This window comes from Galleria mellonella, unplaced genomic scaffold, assembly GCF_026898425.1.
Source record: "Galleria mellonella isolate WM207_F2 unplaced genomic scaffold, CSIRO_AGI_GalMel_v1 utg65, whole genome shotgun sequence".
Taxonomy (NCBI): Eukaryota; Metazoa; Arthropoda; class Insecta; order Lepidoptera; family Pyralidae; genus Galleria; species Galleria mellonella.
Window position 1 is genome coordinate 6,874,261 of NW_026442138.1, and position 19,061 is coordinate 6,893,321.

The 19,061-nt window shown below is 32.2% G+C and overlaps 2 protein-coding genes across 5 annotated transcripts in view; one reads left to right on the plus strand and one right to left on the minus strand.

The window, feature by feature from the left end:
- The first annotated feature begins 755 nt into the window (after positions 1-755).
- LOC113519639 (zinc transporter ZIP3-like) lies at positions 756-14,212 on the plus strand. Its single transcript, XM_026904781.3, has 4 exons — positions 756-1,170; positions 6,885-7,254; positions 7,747-7,954; positions 12,233-14,212. Exons 1-4 carry the CDS (start codon positions 897-899, stop codon positions 12,374-12,376), a joined length of 996 nt encoding a protein of 331 aa, XP_026760582.1. The 5' UTR covers positions 756-896; the 3' UTR covers positions 12,377-14,212.
- A 698-nt stretch (positions 14,213-14,910) lies between these two features.
- The window catches only part of LOC113519772 (synaptosomal-associated protein 25), a 33,320-nt gene continuing 29,169 nt past the window's right edge, over positions 14,911-19,061 (minus strand). For all 4 annotated transcript variants that reach the window (XM_031913951.2, XM_026904969.3, XM_031913957.2 and 1 more), the window contains one exon: positions 14,911-17,997. In XM_031913951.2, the coding sequence (XP_031769811.1) occupies positions 17,932-17,997 (66 nt within the window). In that variant the 3' untranslated portion in view covers positions 14,911-17,931. The remainder of the gene's footprint in view (positions 17,998-19,061) is intronic.

Genomic DNA, 19,061 nt, shown 5'->3' on the forward strand with positions numbered 1-19,061 from the left:
AATAAGTGTGCATCGTACTAATCGCATGGTCTCAAGCTACGATTCTTTGTGTTATGAGGAGCCAGCCAATGAATGTCTGAGACGTAGGGATGTTTAATTGTCTGGTGGCCACCCTAAGACGCGACTTGAACTTCTACTTATGCGTAAAGACATGTCTGAGAGTACAAAAAATGCTTTTTTAAGGGGCCAGGCGCCCTATGGAAAATAATCCATAAAAGGTCTGAGAGCACAACCCAAAACATACTTAATTCACAAATGTTCGTTTCCTACATTGACCCGATTAGCAATTGAAACTAAATAATTAAATACCTTATTTACCCAAAGCAACTTGCCTACCACTCCACCACAGAGGTTGTCTGTGATCTTCAATATTTGGATGCTTCATTTTCTGGGCAACCGGGCATCTTTCATTAATTGTATTTTATCCCGTTTTTTTATTGTAAGATTAGAATTTATAGTCTTTAGTAATCGTAACAAGGAAAAAGAAATCATTTGAATTAGGTTAACTTTTTAATTAGGCCGTTTTGTCGAAGCATATTTAGAGAGAGATTATTATGATGTTTTTTGTCTGGATGTTTACCGAATATACTCGTAAACTGCAGAAATTATTTTTAGAACCTGTTATTTGTTTAGTTTCTTGACATTGTTTCATGTCAATACATATATATCAATTGAGCGGTAATTCTTTACTGACGCGTCAGTGAACAAACTGCTTGTCGTTTTTATCATTAATAATGAGACTTTATCATGTCCGCCTACTATCCCAGGAGCGGAGGAAGCTCAGTCGTCCGAGTTCAGCTGACAACGGTGCGTGCACTGCGCCGACACAATCATTCGCGCGCAAATAAACAGTGTTAATACGACGTACCATTATAATACTTAACAAAATATTAACAATGAATTTAACAATGGCGGCGGATAATTATGAAGATTCACTAATAGCGAAAGTAATAACTATGGTTTGCTTATTCGGCGTATCAATGATAATCGGCTGTTTGCCCCTGCTCATATCCTTCAAGTTCGACTGGTTCACGAAGGCCAATGATCCAAATCTTAGGGCATCTAATTCGTTAGTGATGGGATTGTTAGCTTTTGGTGGAGGAGTGCTTTTCTCTACTACATTTATGCATTTGTTGCCGGAAGTGGATGAAAATATCGAGTTGCTGCAAGGTGAGACCTGATTAACAGTTTTTAGAGTACCCTCCTTTATTCATAATAACGTCAAACCTCTCATGAACGCATTTTAGTTGTTGAACTGTTTTGTCTCTTCCTTTGGTGCTAAATTTCTAAATTGAAAGAAAGTGACAAAACAGTGCAATAGTTAAAATAGGTTAGTAGAAGGTTTCGGTTTTTATGAATAAAGAGGCGCGAAGAGAAGACTTGAATGTACTTATAGGTACTTACTTTACGTGATGTTCCTACAATAATAAAACACAGTAATTCTTATTGCATCGACTATATTGTAAAGACTATTCTTTACAATACAATACAAGTGCAATAAGAATTACTGGATTATTGTTTTATTATGGACAATAGTTCATAATATTTTATTTTTTGCAGACCTGTACTATTATTTATTTTAATATTAGATCATTGCACTGTAACATAGTGTTCGTTTTTAAATTAAAAACATTGATCACATTGGTATACACAGGCGTAATAATAATGATGGAAAGGTACTACGTATGATATAAAATCTAAGCAGTTTGGTCATCTATAGAGACGATTAAATATATTCGGGATTACTTACACTGCGTAACAGAACGCCTGAAATGGAAATATCCGTAGATGAAATAATGATAACGGATGCCAACTAGGTTAAGGCCTGTCTGTGAGTCAAATTTAATTCAAATTCGTAGGATTTGAAGTTATGTTCATTTTTCAATTATCCAGACTCAATGCATTCCCAGTTACTTTCTATTAAGTAGTATTGAAATTTGAAATATAGAGGTAGAATAGTAGGAAGGAGAAGTGGCAAAATGTTATGGTGCCATGTGCGATTGATGTCAGATTGTTATGTGATATCTTTTTAATGGTTGATAGTGGATTGGTAATCCCGTCTGCGCTAAAGGCATACTCTGGCGGGACATCAGCGAGGTATGATAGGTGAGAATGAAAAGGGAGGTCAGTCCATCGTGATGAATACACCTGGAATTCAGTATGATGGTTTCCAGTGGGGATCACGTGGAGATCGACCTGACAGGGTATATTCTTAGCAATGGGACTGGTAGTTCGTCTTACTAACGATCCTTTCCCTCCAACTGGTAGTAGTAGGGACAGTTATTAATATGTATAGTATATATGATTGATGGGTACATTTACCAACTTACTATGTGCACGAGTATGTTATGAATATTGACTTCTATTGTTTCCATTTATTACCTTACTCCTACTGTATATAAAAAGATAATTCTAACAATGTAGAACTCGTTTTGTTATCATAGTTTATGTAGGTATTTATTTATTGACAAAAGACGAATACGATAGTAAATTCTTTAGCGTAATTTATTTTGAAACCGAGAGAAAGAATTATCTTTGAAGAAATTTAATACTTAACAATCTATTAAATTCTTGATTTCTCCAGATTCTCAACACAACTTGAATCTTCGTCTTCTCGTAAGTCATTGAGTTAGGTACTTATCTATTATTTCCCAGGTCATATCATGCAAGACAAAAATACGTAAAATAAACCTTATTTAATATTTATAAATATATAATTTATAAATAATAGTATCGTGTGGTCTTGCATAGACTTTTTTTTTTATCATCGGGGCATCAGTAAGGGATGATAAGTGAAAATGAAAGAGCAGGTCAGTTAGCCTATCGTGATAAATACACTTGGAATTCAGCACGATGGTTTCCAGGGGGGACCATGTGAAGGTCGACCTGACGGAGTATATTGTTAGTAATAGGACTGGTAGTCCGCATTACTAACAATCCCCCCCCACCGGTCCTGCATAGATTGGGTCGCCCCTTCCTTGCTAACCCAAGTGAATCAACTACTGGCAAAACCCCCTTTAATGGGAGAGTTCTGCTGTGGACAGTTAACGGCTGATATAATAATAGCAAATATGTAAAAGTGAATTTCTTTGTTTCTTAACTCTTGGCGTTTTAATAAATTAGTTTTCAAGAACAATGGCTTGGGGAAGAACATAGGCTAATAGTCGCGGGTAAAAAATACATAGTAAATAATAAAAACAAAAACCAGTGGCGTAACTATACCATTTGGGACCTGTAGCAAATTCTTTTGATGGGGCCTTATCATTTATTTTCAAGTAAAATACTCAGGTACAAGGTAAAAAATTCTGAGATCGCGGCCTCTTGAGCCGGGGCCCATTTGGATCGGGGGACAGTGGCATTTTGCCAGCCCTGCCACCCTATTGTTACGCCACTGACAAAAACTATGTACTAAGAGTTTTGAATTAGCTTCTAGTAAACTAGTAATAATTACAATATGACTTATTGTAGGTAGATATGGGTAGACATTGTGATGATTTGCTCCAAGGTAAATAAACCAGTCTCGTTTGTTATTTATGTACATATTAGATAGGTACTTTACTTACTGCTTCGCAAGTGTCAATTTACTTATTAGCAGTTTGTTTCAATTTAAGTAAACAATTCTACTATACTATATAGTGACTAGATATGTAGAATGACATTACTCTAATCGTTAACTAATGTTCATCATACCAGCCGCAGTTAGGTTTTTTTATGAATGATAACGGAATGGTAGTCCCACTCGCGCTATAAATATAATATACGCTGGCGGAGCACTAGTGAAGAATGATAGGCGAGGATGAAGACAGATAATAATAATAATTCTTTATTTGGAATAAAAATATATAATATTATCTATATTTATATAATATTATTTTTCTCCGAATCACTGCCTACTTACTTTATACAGGTATAGGTAATTGAAATCTTTTTAAGGCAGTGTTTTATCAACAAAACTTACCATTTCTTTAGTAAATGATGATCACACTATCAAGGCTGAGGCGCCATGGTCCTAGATGAGTCATGAGTCACGCATCTATATTTACGTTAGCACTTGACTGAATAGCCAGACTGTGAAAACTGTCAATTGTATGAAACAGGAAAAATGTCTTAAATTGCAAATGATATACATATGCATATTTGTTATTAGTACTGGAGTTTTATAAAAGGAAACATCTTTTCATAATACAAAATCAGTATCAGATTAATCCTTCGGGCCAAAATTTGTAGGTGCATGCAAGATTGTTAGTAATAGGGCCTAACGATTAAAATCTTCGGATTCTACCAACAGTAGGTTGATAAAGTTTATGCTATATTATGCAATTCGCGTGAGGTAGATATTTGAATTTGACTGGTTTCTCATAAATTATTCTCATTGTAAAAAATAATGCCTTTGTTTGTTCACCTTCAATTCTAATGAATTTATAACTATCGTATTTAGATGCGATCGATTACCACATTATCAATTATATTACTAGTTTTTATATTATTGGAATAAGTAATTAAATACCTTTTTTTTTTAAAGATTTAATGTCATTGCCCAATTTAACCCATGTGTATGTAAACGTTCAGCAAGTATTGAACTTTTCAGTGTTCATGAAATTAAAATCAACGGTACTGGTGTAGGATTACGAAGCTAGTGGGATAAGGGATTGTTAGTACCTAATTGGGACTAGCACTCATTGTTAACAATCTATTCTATAAGTTCGACTTCCACGCGGTTCCTCCTGAAAACCGTTGTAGTTAACTATTGTTGAACTCGTTTTTTTTTGTCGATTGAAAATGGAATGGTAATCCCGCCTGCGCTAACGGGATACACTAGCGGAGTATCAGTGAAGGGTGATCGATGAGAATGAAAACAGACCAGTTAGCCTATCATGACGAATTCGAAAGAGAACCAAGAGGAGGTCGGGTCTCATTGCTAGCAATATACCTGGCTGGGTATATTGCTAGCAATGAGATTCTCAGTCTCCATTACTAACAATCCCTTTCCCCCCTGTTGAATTCGTTATGATGGGTCAATTAATTTGACTCTATTTTTATCTATTATATATCCTTTACTGGTGGCTCGCCAGCATATACCGACAGTGCCCCGCTTGCACTATTGGTATTTACCATTTCATTATCATTCATTAAAAAAAGACCATGAAGCTGACTGATGGCTGTAGCTTTTTTTTTCGATTTGGGCTGCAAGTTGTGGATTTACGTATTATTATTATTTCAGCCGTTAACTTTTCACTGCTGAACATAATGCATTTCATGCCTTCCCCATAAGGGGAGTTTTGCCAGTAGTTGCCACGCTAAGCAGGCAGGTTGGCAACCGTAGTTAGGCTTTAGAGATGATTGAAAGGGACACTGCTGTCCATCACTTAGTCGCCTCTTACGACATCCACGGGAAAGGAAGGGGTGGTCCATTCTATGCCGGGAACTACACGGTGATATTTAGTTACTTATATTTGAGTCAAATAGTATATTTGGATGGATATTGAAAATACCTAAGTAATAAATAAATAATAACAATATTTATTTATTAGTTAGCTGAATAGCTACAATGTGCTTCGATAATTATATATTTTTTCTAAATTTATGTTCATATTTTAATGATGTAGATATATATGTATAACGGAAATTTTATGAACTTTCTATATTTGTCGTTTGCGACAATTGCTTCGATTTCACCTGGAAGTTTTCTACAGGGGCGTACGGCGCTTTGTGTTACAGGGTTTCTTCTCCCAAATAGCAAACGCCCCAAACGACAAACATATTGTAGGAAGTTCATAAAATTCCCGTAATTCCCCTATTGATTTTGTAAATTATATATATAATATACAAAATCAATAGTTGTACTAAACATACTAATGATGGATTATTATTATTCTAAGAATATAATAATTTAATAATTCAATAATGCATGCTGTTGAAGCAGCTTAGTTGATGTTCACTCAGCTTTAGCCGCAGCATGCTGCTGTAACGCAAATTTTTCTAGGACCTAGATAGGTACTAGGTACTAGATGCTTAACTCACAAATAAATATACAGTGAAATACTTACCATATATCCTTAGATCATACATAAACTATTATATCATACCATCCTATCATTCATTTCAATATTTATGGATAATCAGTTTCGAGGGGAGCGAGTCCCTGCGTCTGTGATAAGCTATTTTAAATTATCACTCAATCAGATGAGACACCTATCTAACACATGGTGAATCATGATGAGTCATGCAAAAAAATTTAGTTATCAAAGCTGTAGTTTTTATTTGTAATAGAAACAAAATTGTAAACATATTGACTTGCACCCTGAAGAAATATTCGTATTAAATATCTACATACATCCAAACCTGTTGAATGCAGCTTTTATACGACTGGATAAATAAAATAGTACATAAATAATATAATATATAATAATATACACAATATACTTATTTTAAAGCAAGTTTCATCGAAAATCCTTTTAAAATATTCAGTATGCAAACTTTTACCATCAATCTAAATAGATGTACCTAATTTTATTAGTAGTTTTCCACATTATTAGCCAGAGGTAGACTACAAAATGCGTTTGCATGGGTACTTAGTAGATAGGTAGATACTTTTTATTGTTTTCTTTAAAAGAAACTCGTTTTACTCGTGTTTCTGTCTTTAATTAACTTTATATCGGTTTGATATGGTACTGAAATTACAAGGCCCGAAAGCGTAAAATCTTAGTCTTTTACCTCCGTAATCTGATTAGCAATGGCAATACACGATGGGTACCATCGTGTATTGCCATTGCTAATAGGCTAGGTGATGGTTATTATTTTCAATCAGGTAGGCCGTTAGATTGTTTACCATTTTAAGTTGCGTAAAAATATTTAATATTAAAGTAGTATATTATTATTTCCAGAGGAAGGACAAATTCCTGATATGCCGATATATCTGGCCGGCCTTATAATGTGTGCTGGCTTCTTCATGATGTACTTAATAGAAGAATTGGTACATTTGTACATTCAAAGTAGGCAAAAGAAAGTTATAAACAGTGATGTGTCACGGACTTTTGCTCTGAGAAAGGATTTCGAAGATACTACTTCTGAGGAACCAGCTAAAGAATTAGAGGCGAAGGGCCAGAATGGACACGGTCATAGTCACATTATGGATTCATCAGAAGACTCCGTCACGGCTGCATTGAGAGGTCTTCTAATAGTTTTAGCACTATCCATCCACGAGTTGTTTGAGGGCCTTGCTGTGGGATTAGAAGCTTCAGTTGTTAATGTGTGGTATGTATTGAAATCTTATAAATTCACTTGTGCCCAAAAATTTTATAAATAAAACCAAGGCTATTTATTATTATGCGTTATCTTCTCGATCCGGTCATTAACCGTTTATAAATAATTAATAAATGCCTACATAAATAAAAACGTATTTTACAAGATAAAACTTAAAATAGATGAATTCAAGGCTCCCTCTCATTGTCTAATTCAGGATTTACATTCGCATCTCACAGATAAAAACTTTAAAAAATAATCTAAGCATCCTTGAATCTATCCTGTATCGAAATTTAAAATAACCAATATTAATGTTTATTTTTAGCCTTTTTTAAGTATAAAAATAATTTCCATTCAAGTAAACTTAATTATAAGCATTTCTGAATAGTATATTTTAATGATTCTATCGCATTAGGCCAAATAACGAATTCTGATGATCTACGATCCTCTATGATGATTCTGTTATGGTGTTTCTTCATATAGTTCCACCTTTTCATGTTGTAGGTACATGTTCGGAGCCGTGTCGGCTCATAAGTACATTATAGCGTTCTGCATTGGAGTCGAACTCTTGGCTGCTGGGCAGAAAAAGTGGTTGCAACTAGTGTATATCTTCACATTTTCCTTTATGTCGGCACTGGGTATTGGAATTGGAATTCTGATGGTTGGCGGCGCTGGTGCTGCTGATGCTGGACTGTACTCCGTGGTATTACAAGTAAGAGTTCTTTATTGTTTAGTTACCTAATTGATTATTATTGGATCTTCACCCATGTATTTTAGGATAAAGGCAGAAATCCTACTTTTAAACTACTTGTGTATTTTACGTTGCGAAAGATAGTGTTATGATGATATTAAATATATCTATATATGATATTAAAATAGGTGTATCTGTTTTGGAAGATTACATAAATTACTATAATTCTGCTTGAAACTGAGCCCAACACTGTTAGGTATCATTTACGTAATAATAGTACATTATTTTATTATTAGGTATAATTTTTGACATTCGGACACTTCAGGTGTGATGAGGTATTCATAGTTATAAAACGGTTAACAAATCTGCTTTTCAATAACAAAAACATTATGTGCTTAACGACGTATGATTGCTCTTGGAAAAAAATCTGCATTATAAAACTGTTTTTTTTTAATGAGTGGTAATGGAATGACATCCTCGTTTGCGCTATCGGGATACGCTGATAGGTAGTCAAATGTTTGCTATCAAATTTTATTAATGGTCAATGAGAATTAGATACTTTACAGTTTTGTAATAAGTAAATAATATTAGTCGTTAAATTTATTAATTTGTAAGTAATAAATAGTGTTCCAATTAAGCAATAAAATATAAGGATTAGTATATGAAATATTATTGTTGTCGTTAATAGATAAATACTTAATATTATCTACTAAATGCTTTTATCTACAAAAGTCAAACACCTGTCTATAAATTTATCACATGTTACATTTTGTTTCAATAACGAGATGCAATCAAATTATTGTGTATCTATTAGATCTTAGATTATATAGTATCTTATAACAAGTCTATGAGACTTATATACTAGTTTTAACGAATGGCAATGCTTGAGAGATACCATGGTGGCAGTTTATTTCGTAATGTCCATCTCGCTGCCACACCATGATGCTGTTCATGTCACCACACATACTTATTATTGTGCTTAGCTTGATGTCCTGTCGGTTAGTCCATCGTGATGAATACTCCTGGAATCGAGTACGATAGTTTTTAGGAGGACCACGTGGAGGTCGACCTGGTAGGGTATATTGCTAACAATGGGATTGGTAGTACGCATTACTAACGATCTCTTCTCCTATAAGGACAGTGGTATAAACTAATAGAATATCTATAAACTAATAGAGTGTCAGACCTCAGGCGTTTGAAACTGTCCAATACAGGTGCGGTGTCTACTTGTATTTGTTATTTTGCTAAATAGGTACTTGACCAATACAAATCGGATATTAGCGTACCCAACTAGATACGGCAGACCAATTTTGCTGTCAGTTATGTTTTATAATGTAGGTAATTTGTGTCTGTGATTATACTCGTATATGTGTACTTTTATAAAGTTAGATTATTCTCACGCCCATAAATGGATGAATTAGTTGAATCAAAATTAACTAACTACTAGGTATACCGTTGTCTGAAATGACAAAATAAATTCATTTTTATGCTATACATAGTAATAGCCCCAGGTTGGGGGATAAATTGGGGAACGTACTCCGTGCGTATATTCGGAGGGTGTCAAAATCGCAATATTGCCATCCATTATATTTATATAAGAGTTTTTTAATAATTTATCTTAAAACACTAGAGAGAGGGACACTATTTTATTTTTAATGGATGGTAATGAAATGGTAACGCCGACTGTGCTACCAGTGTACTCTAGCGGGGCATCAATGAGGGATGATAGCTGAAGCCATTATGTAATCAAATTAACAAGAATTAATCACTATGGTTTCCACGAGTAACCGTGTGGAGGTCGACTTGATAGGGTGTATTGCTAGTAATGAGGTTGTAAGATATTACTCCTCTCCATCCAAAGGTTGCCTGGAAGAGATCGCTCTTAGCGATAAGGTCGCCCATTGTTTTCTCATTGTGATTATTTCTTGTGATTGTTTGTATTTATAATAAGTTTACTGTTGTAATCTTTTGGAGGAAACAATAAAGAGTATCTATCTATCTAAGATCTTAGATCCGGGGATTTAATCTTTGGTTCGAGACATTTTTTCGATTGCTTATACATTTACCCAACTTTTATAAGAAACAGTACAAAAAAATTAAGGTAAGCATGAAGTCTTATTAATATTATAAATAAAAAAAATTGTAATCATGTTTGAATGTATGTATGTTTGTTCCTTAATCACTGTTAAATGGCTTAACGGATATGAATGAAATTTGATACTGGGGTAGGTTATATTCTAACATTATAGGATACTTTTACTGATTCACGCGACAAAGCTGCTAAAAAATAGCTAGTATAAAATACTTTTATTATCGAATTTCGAAACAGGATATACTTTATTTCGTTTTGACTTATTTCAAAATAACATTGTTATCAGTCAAAAATACTTGTAATGACACAGATATGTTTTAGTAATATTAAAATTTATCAATATTATGAAATGCTGATAAAATATTTTAGTTCCATATCTACTAGAAATAGTAGAAATATCGTGTCAATACAAACATTGAATATACTTACTGTAGTAATCTATTACCTACTTTATATCGTTCATTTGAATCTTGACCTTTAATTCTTACTGTAGTGTAAATGATATTTTGGCTTATTTTTATGCACTTAAAATGGCAAAAAATCTGACGGTTTACTAGTAACCATTGTCTATAGGCATGAAATGACTTATAGTGGAACACGGGAATCAAAGCAGAAGACTTTTGTACAGTCTCTCCTTGATCTAATTGGCTTATCATCTATACGCCGCTGTCCGCGTCGGTTTCTCCAGTTCTAAACAACAGAACTTATTGTTACGAATTATACAGGGTTTTTTTTTTTTTATAAGGTTATATGCACAATGCATACTCAATAAAAACAAAAATAAATAATCTCTTCAGAGAAAAATTTTGTTATTTATCATTAAATTATAAAAAAAGCTAATGATACAAAAATCGAGATACATATCGTAGCCTAGGCACAAATAATATAATATTATACTAGTTTTTTTTATACAATTTAGAATTGCAAACAAGTTGATGGTTCACGGCTGATGAAAAGTACAAAGCATCTTCTCATTATGCTTTTGCGTGAGAAAAATTCTAAGATATGCCAGCGATAGCAACAGTTTGTTTAAATAAAATAGTAGGTAATTAATACGATGGCAAAATTTATGTTTCAGTTACATTTACTGACAAGGAGTTTATAAAAATATTTCACCCATTGAAGGGTATATGTGGTTATGGCAGTGAAATTACAGAGTACCGAAGCATAACACAATAAGACTGGAGGGAAAGGGATTGTTAGCAATGGAGTTTGACAGCCCCATTGCTAGCAATATGCCTTATTAGGTCGACCTCTACGTGGTTTCCCCTGGAAACCATCGTGAACAATTCTTGTTGAATTCGTCACGATGGGCTAACTGACCTGCTTCATCCTCATCCATCATCCGTCACTGGTGCCCCGCCGGTGTATACCAATAGCGCGGGTGGGTTTACCATTTCATTATCATCCATTAAAAAAAAAACACTATAAGACTTGCTTTGGTACCCTATTGATTCGACCGGTATTTTCATGCGATCTCTATGGGGTTATTGATTATTCTGTAACATCCATGGTGCTATAAATGTCTATAGGCAACAGTTACCGCTTTCCATCAGGTGGAACAGCTTGTTCGTCATTCTTAATTTCATAAAAAAATATTCATCCTGCGACGGAAAGTGCTATTAGAATCTCATTCCAAATAGCGTGCTGATATCTGCAATTTTCAAATGACGTCGTTCTTTGTAATAACAGAGAGTGATGTCCTTCATGATGATGATTCTAAAATATTTGGATTGCGATTTGAAACTCACAATGCACAACAATAATGTTTCTAGGAGATTTTACATTAATAAGAATATCTCCAAGGGAGATAATTATTACTAACGTGACTAACGCTCCAATTGTTAACAATATCTGAAAAGCAAATCATGGTGAATTCGTTTTGACATGCCAACTGATTTTATCCCTATCATCATTTGCTGGGGCCACAGCGTTAATAAAAAATGTCAGAATTTCAATTTTGATCTATCTACCACACAAATCTTATTGTGTGGTTATTTATATCAAAAAGGTCGACTCCCTCGAAAAAAAATATTAATGATTTTTATCTTATCATAACGACTGTGTCGTAATCACTGAGATTCGGTTCATAAAGCCTTTTATTGTAATAATTCGTTAGCAGCAATATACGTAACTTGGCAAAAGAACCGTAATTTAGTAAATAAATGAGATTATTTTTGTCAAATAAACTTTTTTTTTGTACACAGGGCATAGCCTGCGGGACACTAGTGTATGTGGTCTTCTTCGAGGTATGGCGGCGTAACAACACCAATCTTTCGCAGTTTGCCTGCTCACTTCTCGGCTTTTCGGTTATGGTTATATTGGGACTCGTTGTGGAACTCAGTGTTTAATTAATTAGATAATTATTTTTATATTTATTTTATATTGTAAGAAATGCAATTCGATTGCAATATCGATGACGACTTGGGGTTCTAGTACAAAATGGTAAATGTGACAAAAATGAGGGGCAACAAAATTGAGACTGAGAGCAATTGGCGGCTTAAAAACGTCAGCATTCCGCCTATCACCTGCATTCTTGCGTCATAGTTTGAGCTTGTGAGGTAGTAAGTTTTTAGTCGTCAAAAGTGTCGTAGTAAAAGGCGGTACATTGTTTGCCCATAGTGGAGAAATAACAGAATCAGGTTCTGTCCTTAAATTTAGTTGGTAAAGACATTCCATAGAATTATATATAATATAGAGCAGGAGTGGCAGACTTGATTAGACCCAAGATCTACTGTTTACTAACGAAACTCAGTGCGATCTACCGATTACATATTTTTTGAAATTTCAAATGAAACAACATAGTTCAGTATATAATTATGTAATATTGTAGTATTTATTATTTCATTAAGAGGGAAAACATAAAGCTAAAAATTAATCTTAGTAACTACTTATTTATATTAGTGCGAGCATTGCGTCTGAGCATCTTCCGTTAGATTAGTAAAATATTGTATTTTTTGCCTTGCCACGATCGACTGGACTAATAGTCGCGATCGACCGCCGCCCCTAACATAGAGGTTTTATGTCTTTCTATAACTGTAATGAAAAGTTCGATCGAGTACTTATTGTTTGGATCCGAACATTTGAATTTTTAATTTCTGAGTAGACCCTGAGCAGATAAAAGACTTTTTATCTTTGTGTTATCGTAGGTTGATTTGGAGTTTCTACATAAAATTGATGACAAAAAAATTTTTGAGAAATATTGACAAAACAGGACTATAGATGGTATAATTGGAAGGGTTTAGTGTGTAACTTTAAGGATAATAGTTTAGTACTGATACGCTGTTTTTGAGGCAAATAGTACAGAATAAAAAGTAAATAAAATAATAAAACTATTCAGTAATAACCATTATGATTAAGGACAAAGCGAAGGCTAACCACCAATATCTCCTAAAACGGATAAAAATTTACAGGAGTTACAGAAAACATCGTAATTTTGAATTTAATCTAAATATGATGAAATCAAATAGTAAAATAGTTAATTTTAAAATAAATTTTTAATAAATATAAAAGGAGACATTGTATTACGATTTTTACATCTAATTTATGTAAATCTAATATATAAAATTCTCGTGTCGCGGTGTTTGTTACCAAACTCCGAAACGGCTTTACCGATATTTATGAAATTTTGTGTGCATATTGGGTAGGTCTGAGAATTGGCCAACATCTATTTTTCATACCCCTCAATGATAGGGGTGACCCACTCCAAAATTTTTTTTTTATTTTTTTTGACAATTTTTTTAATTTTTATTTTATTATGATTTAGCATTGAAAAATACATACAAATTATTTCTTTCTTTCTTTCATTTCTTTCTATAGTTCTAGAAATAATGTATATGGTAAAACAACGTTTACCGAGTCAGCTAGTATTTATATAAATGTTAGCTAGGTGGTATTGGTGGTTTAAAGAAAATTTTGTTTTTAAAGAATGCAATTTGGGAACAAATTTAATAAACAGTTTTTTTTTTTTTAATATAGACAATCATAATTATTTTAAGCCACAGTATTACTGTATGACTGAATATTATTATCATAAATTTTGTTATCTTTCTAGCGATATTAATAAATTGGTAATATAATTACAATTGTTATATAGTTATGATAGACAGTGATATTTAAAGATTTTAATGTGTATGGATTTTGTATGGTAAAAAATTAAATATTAATAAAGATTTATAAAAGATTCATATTATGTGTATTTTTACTTTATTTTACAGTACGACTTATTTATCCAGTTTTAAAATATTCCAAACTTTTTTAATTATGTCTCGAGTTCATATTAGCAATGTTAATGTAGACAACTAAATAAAGGAGGGAAAAATAAACATAAAAATATAGGTTCTTTGTCGGATAATTCAGATTGAAGAAGTTAAAAGGCATGCTTTACATTTATGCACACATATAAATCTATCGATATATGAACCAATTTATTATAGTAAATACCAATTATATATTGGCTCATAAAATAGGTAAACATGCGTGGCAGATATGTATGCATGTATGTATAAATCTATCGATATATGAACCAACACTAGATACAGTTCAAACTTGCTTTTCCAAAGTACTGTTTACAAAACTTTAATAAGTTTTTTTTTTATGGGAATAGAAGGATATTTTGGATATGCTTTTTAATATGTTTAAAACTGTTTTTTTTTTATTATTATTTTAACTTTTATATATTATATAAAAGACACTTATTAAAAAAAGCCTATTACACACTAAACGATTACTTAAATGACAACTGTGCATAGCATTAGTCGATCATACACGGGCTTCTAAAGACTTTTTGAATAAAGATAATTTTAATTTGAATATATTATATCGTTGTGAGTATGAAGTGGGTATAGGATGTGGAATATCGTGGATTAAATAATACAAAGTGTGATATACTTTAACAAATCAATAATGTAATTAGAAATTAACATTTTATGCTATTCGTTACGTATATTATAATCTATTCTTAAAGAAAATAGATATAATTATTTTATCCTATGTATTAGTCAATTTTATGCTGAATAAAAACAGATACATGTTATGCAGGCGGTAAATTTATACAACTATATTGGATATTTGTTTAGCCTTTACAAAACAATCTCTATATGGTTACAAGACAACACTGTTTAAAATATGTTATTATTAAAAATATTTATTTAGGTAAATTGCCGCGCGGTGGACACGGGTTATGACTTAACTAATATAATCGAGAGAAAAGACATAGAGAAAATTTCGAAAACTCTTAACTAACTGGTACACGAATATAGTATAATTTGTCAAGCCGCTGCCGTAACATTCCTACGTTCATTACTCCTAAAGGCCGGTACACTTTATTCATCGTACTTACAATACACTTTAAGTAATAAAGTTTTAAATATTCAACTATTATAATGTCTATTGCATGTTTTGTAATCACATTTGTCACTAGTATATCTATATATCGATTGAGACGTATGCGCGGCTTCAAAGCCTATAACATTTATAGATTATTTATTTGTATTATTGCAGGGCCATACACGGCCCGAGTGCTGTCACCCTAACTCCAATTGGCCGGCGAATGAGCCTACACGCGATAAATTACAAAAGGAACCTACTGAGAAGCGTTTAATATATGTAACTTATGAATACTAAATGCATCGTGAATAATTATATTCTCTAAACAATTTCAATGAAACAGTAATCCAGGCACAATCGTCTTAATCTAACTGTGAAGTTCTCGGTAACATGTCTAAACGTGGAAGTTATTAAATACAGAATTTTTTTTAATATAAATTATATATTTCAATAGTTATCCAATATTAAATCGCTAAAATTTAACCTTCATATAATTAATGAAAACAGTAAGTATTGTGATTGCATATAATCGATTATATGATCGTAGATTAAACGTTATAATTAATGAGAATGCAGATTATAGTTGTTGAGCGTGAATAGATCACTGCAGCTTATGTGTATGTACTTTTCTTTCGATACCCATACCTTACACTTACGTGCAAAACAACTTTATAAAAGCTATCACCTAATTATTAGAATGTATATAAAACCAAGTGCATGAAAGTGTAGTGATATACGATTTAAAATAATACAAGTGATATAGAAATCAATATGTCTCTCACTCTATAGAAATGTGAGAATTTTGGCACATTACTCAAAATTAATTGCCAGAAGAAAATATTTTCCATTTCGACGAAAATGTGCGAGATCTCATTTCATACTTCGTTTGTTTAAATAAATATTTACATAGACTAGCACAAGAATAATTTAAAATAAGAAATAAATTAACACAAGTATTAAAATAGGGGTAAGTACAGTGTTTAATAAATTGGTTCTTAATTGAAATGACTAGCAATATTAATGATTGTATATTATATTGGAACTTTTGACGAGGAATTATGCAAGCAATAAGGCAAAGAGCAATATGTCTGTGTTAGTTAATACGTAGGGAAGACATGATCTTGCTCTATAATGTTTAGATAACGTACTAATTCTAAACAGATTTTATTGTAACAAACATATCTCTTATTCTTAGCTCGACATATCAATATTAATGTAATATACTGTACTCACCCGTAAATATAAATTAGAACAATTATATCTAATCGAACGTAGTCATTGGAGTCGATACTGTAGAACCATGTTTTAAAATTTTAAAGTGATATTTTAATGAAAGTTTGATGTTAAAAATAAAAAAGAACTAAATCTCATGTACTTATAACTCAATTTACAATGAATTTAGTTCGTACCGTTTGTTATATGAAGTAGAAATTTGATAGATATAGAGTACGGCGTTTTAGTGTCGACTCCAATGCATATGTTCTGTTAGGCACAAATTAATATCTCGGATATGTAAACACCACGAAATTCCAAGCCAACATATAATAATAAAATTTATACTGCAATCAACGCGATAGCCTTTTTGACTCGTAAATCGATAGGTCAAATTAGGTTTTTATTATTTTGATACTTATTGCCTTCTATATTAAATATATCAATTGTACGTAATATGATACATTCAACGTTATTTATTAAAATTTTGACTAATTAACATTTAACAAAGAAATTATAGCGTACGAAGTCTTTAAATGCTTTGTGATTATACATTTTAAATATTAATAATAGAGACAAACGTTGGACAAATTTTTCGTAATGTTTTATGCCCGCGGGGTGAGGCATGTCGTGATGCAAGATTCTAGAACCTTCTATTGTGCACTGCCCTTATTCACATAAGCTAAAACAACCACAGCCTTAAAACAGTAACATCTTCACATTTAACATTTCGACATTTACAACTCTCTAACATTTACAAATTTCTCGTTATCCATTTACTAAATGCTTAGCCCAAGTGCATTCAACCTGGTAAGAGTTTTAGCATGATACTACTTGAGCTTATAGAACTAGTGTGGTTCCTAATATATTTTGACTCTCGGTAGCTGGTTCAACTTGGTACCCGTACTGCTACTTCCCATTATGTATTTTTTTTCTAAATATCATGTGGTATTTTAGCAGATTCTGAGTAGGTATATTCTGACATATTTTACTCCTGTGTACATATAGTACATGAATTATTTGGATAATATATTATTCTATAGACACTTTAATTCAAAGCTATAACACAATTTACCTACTAAATTGGCAAAAATGCAATTATTACCTACCATAAATAACGTTCTCATACTGGAAATATTCCTAGTACCACACTGTATATAGGTTGAGAATCGAGAGTACCAGGAACTTATAATCTTAATTTCGCTATAGTCGGCACGTTGCCAGCACCGGGTCACGCCGGTGTTTTCCGGGAACGACCTACGCCCTACGCCACCCCGCAGGCAATCACAAGCTAGTCGACTATATTGGCAACAGAACGAAGAAGGAAAATAATACTTAGCTATTTAGTATCGCAATTTGTCGGCGCTTAGGACTTGAGGAGTTTGTTAGCCCGCTGGTTCGCGACCGCTATGCGTGTCTCGTTGCTCTCACCCTATAATATGGTATAAAATGTTACTAGTTGACAAAATATATTAGTTGCAATCTATCATGCCATATAATAATTTATTTATTTCATGATGGCAATGTTAGATTGTAACTTTGTGTGGTGCGCACATTTCGAATTAATTTTTACTCAGTCATACCATTTTAAAATTTTGTAAATCATTAAAATAAACAATCAATATATTTTAAATAAATTATTATTAAATAATTAATAATCAAATTAATTCCATTAAATGCGCGAACCATAATAAAAGCTGAATTCTATCGATGAATCATAAAAACAATAATTTATAATTTAGCATGTCTATTATTATTATAATTATTTCAGAAAATAAACTCTGATTATAATTTATACTATTTTCATGTAAATCTATAGTTTTAAGAATTCAGCTTTTGATAATTGATAAATGTGTAGGTATAAAACAAAATTAATTATAAAGATATAGATATAACATTTAAACAAATATTGACTGAATTACTCAGTGAATATTTAAATTATTAGCAAAAATTAATGTGATTGTAATTAATTCTCATATAGTGTTTTTCAACGGTATTTTAGTTAGCCCTTGGAGTTACTATTAGCAATAATATAATAAATAAACAAATACAAAGGCATTTTGTTAATAAACAATTGTCTATTGTATTAGGTGAAATGTGAAACCTGTTACATAAAGGTTACCTTAAATGTTCCATCCATAAAATTTTATAGAAGAAACTGTGGCATTAACAAGCGGGCTTACACAATATATTAATTTATAATTGGAAGAAAGTTCCTTATTACTTTATACCATTATTTAATTTCTTGTTATGTATAAAACAGAAGCAATACAGTAGTAGTAGTAGAAGACAGAAAAACAGAACTAAACAAAACGAAAGAGATTAGGATGTACAGAAGAAATAAAAAGAAACAAACGAGGTGTAGTCAAGAAAGAAGAGTGTACAGAAAGAAGACCAAAACTGAAAATAGTAACAGCAACAATGTTTAGAAGAAAAAAAAAAGTAAAGATTTATTACAAAAAATACGGATTACTTTAACATGATTTTATAATAATT

Coding starts and splice junctions, on each gene's coding strand:
- LOC113519639 (XM_026904781.3), top strand. CDS start 897: ATGAATTTAACAATGGCGGCGGATAATTATGAAGATTCACTAATAGCG. Junction 1,171..6,884: donor AAATATCGAGTTGCTGCAAG/GTGAGACCTGAT, acceptor TATTATTTCCAG/AGGAAGGACAAATTCCTGAT. Junction 7,955..12,232: donor TGTACTCCGTGGTATTACAA/GTAAGAGTTCTT, acceptor TTTTGTACACAG/GGCATAGCCTGCGGGACACT.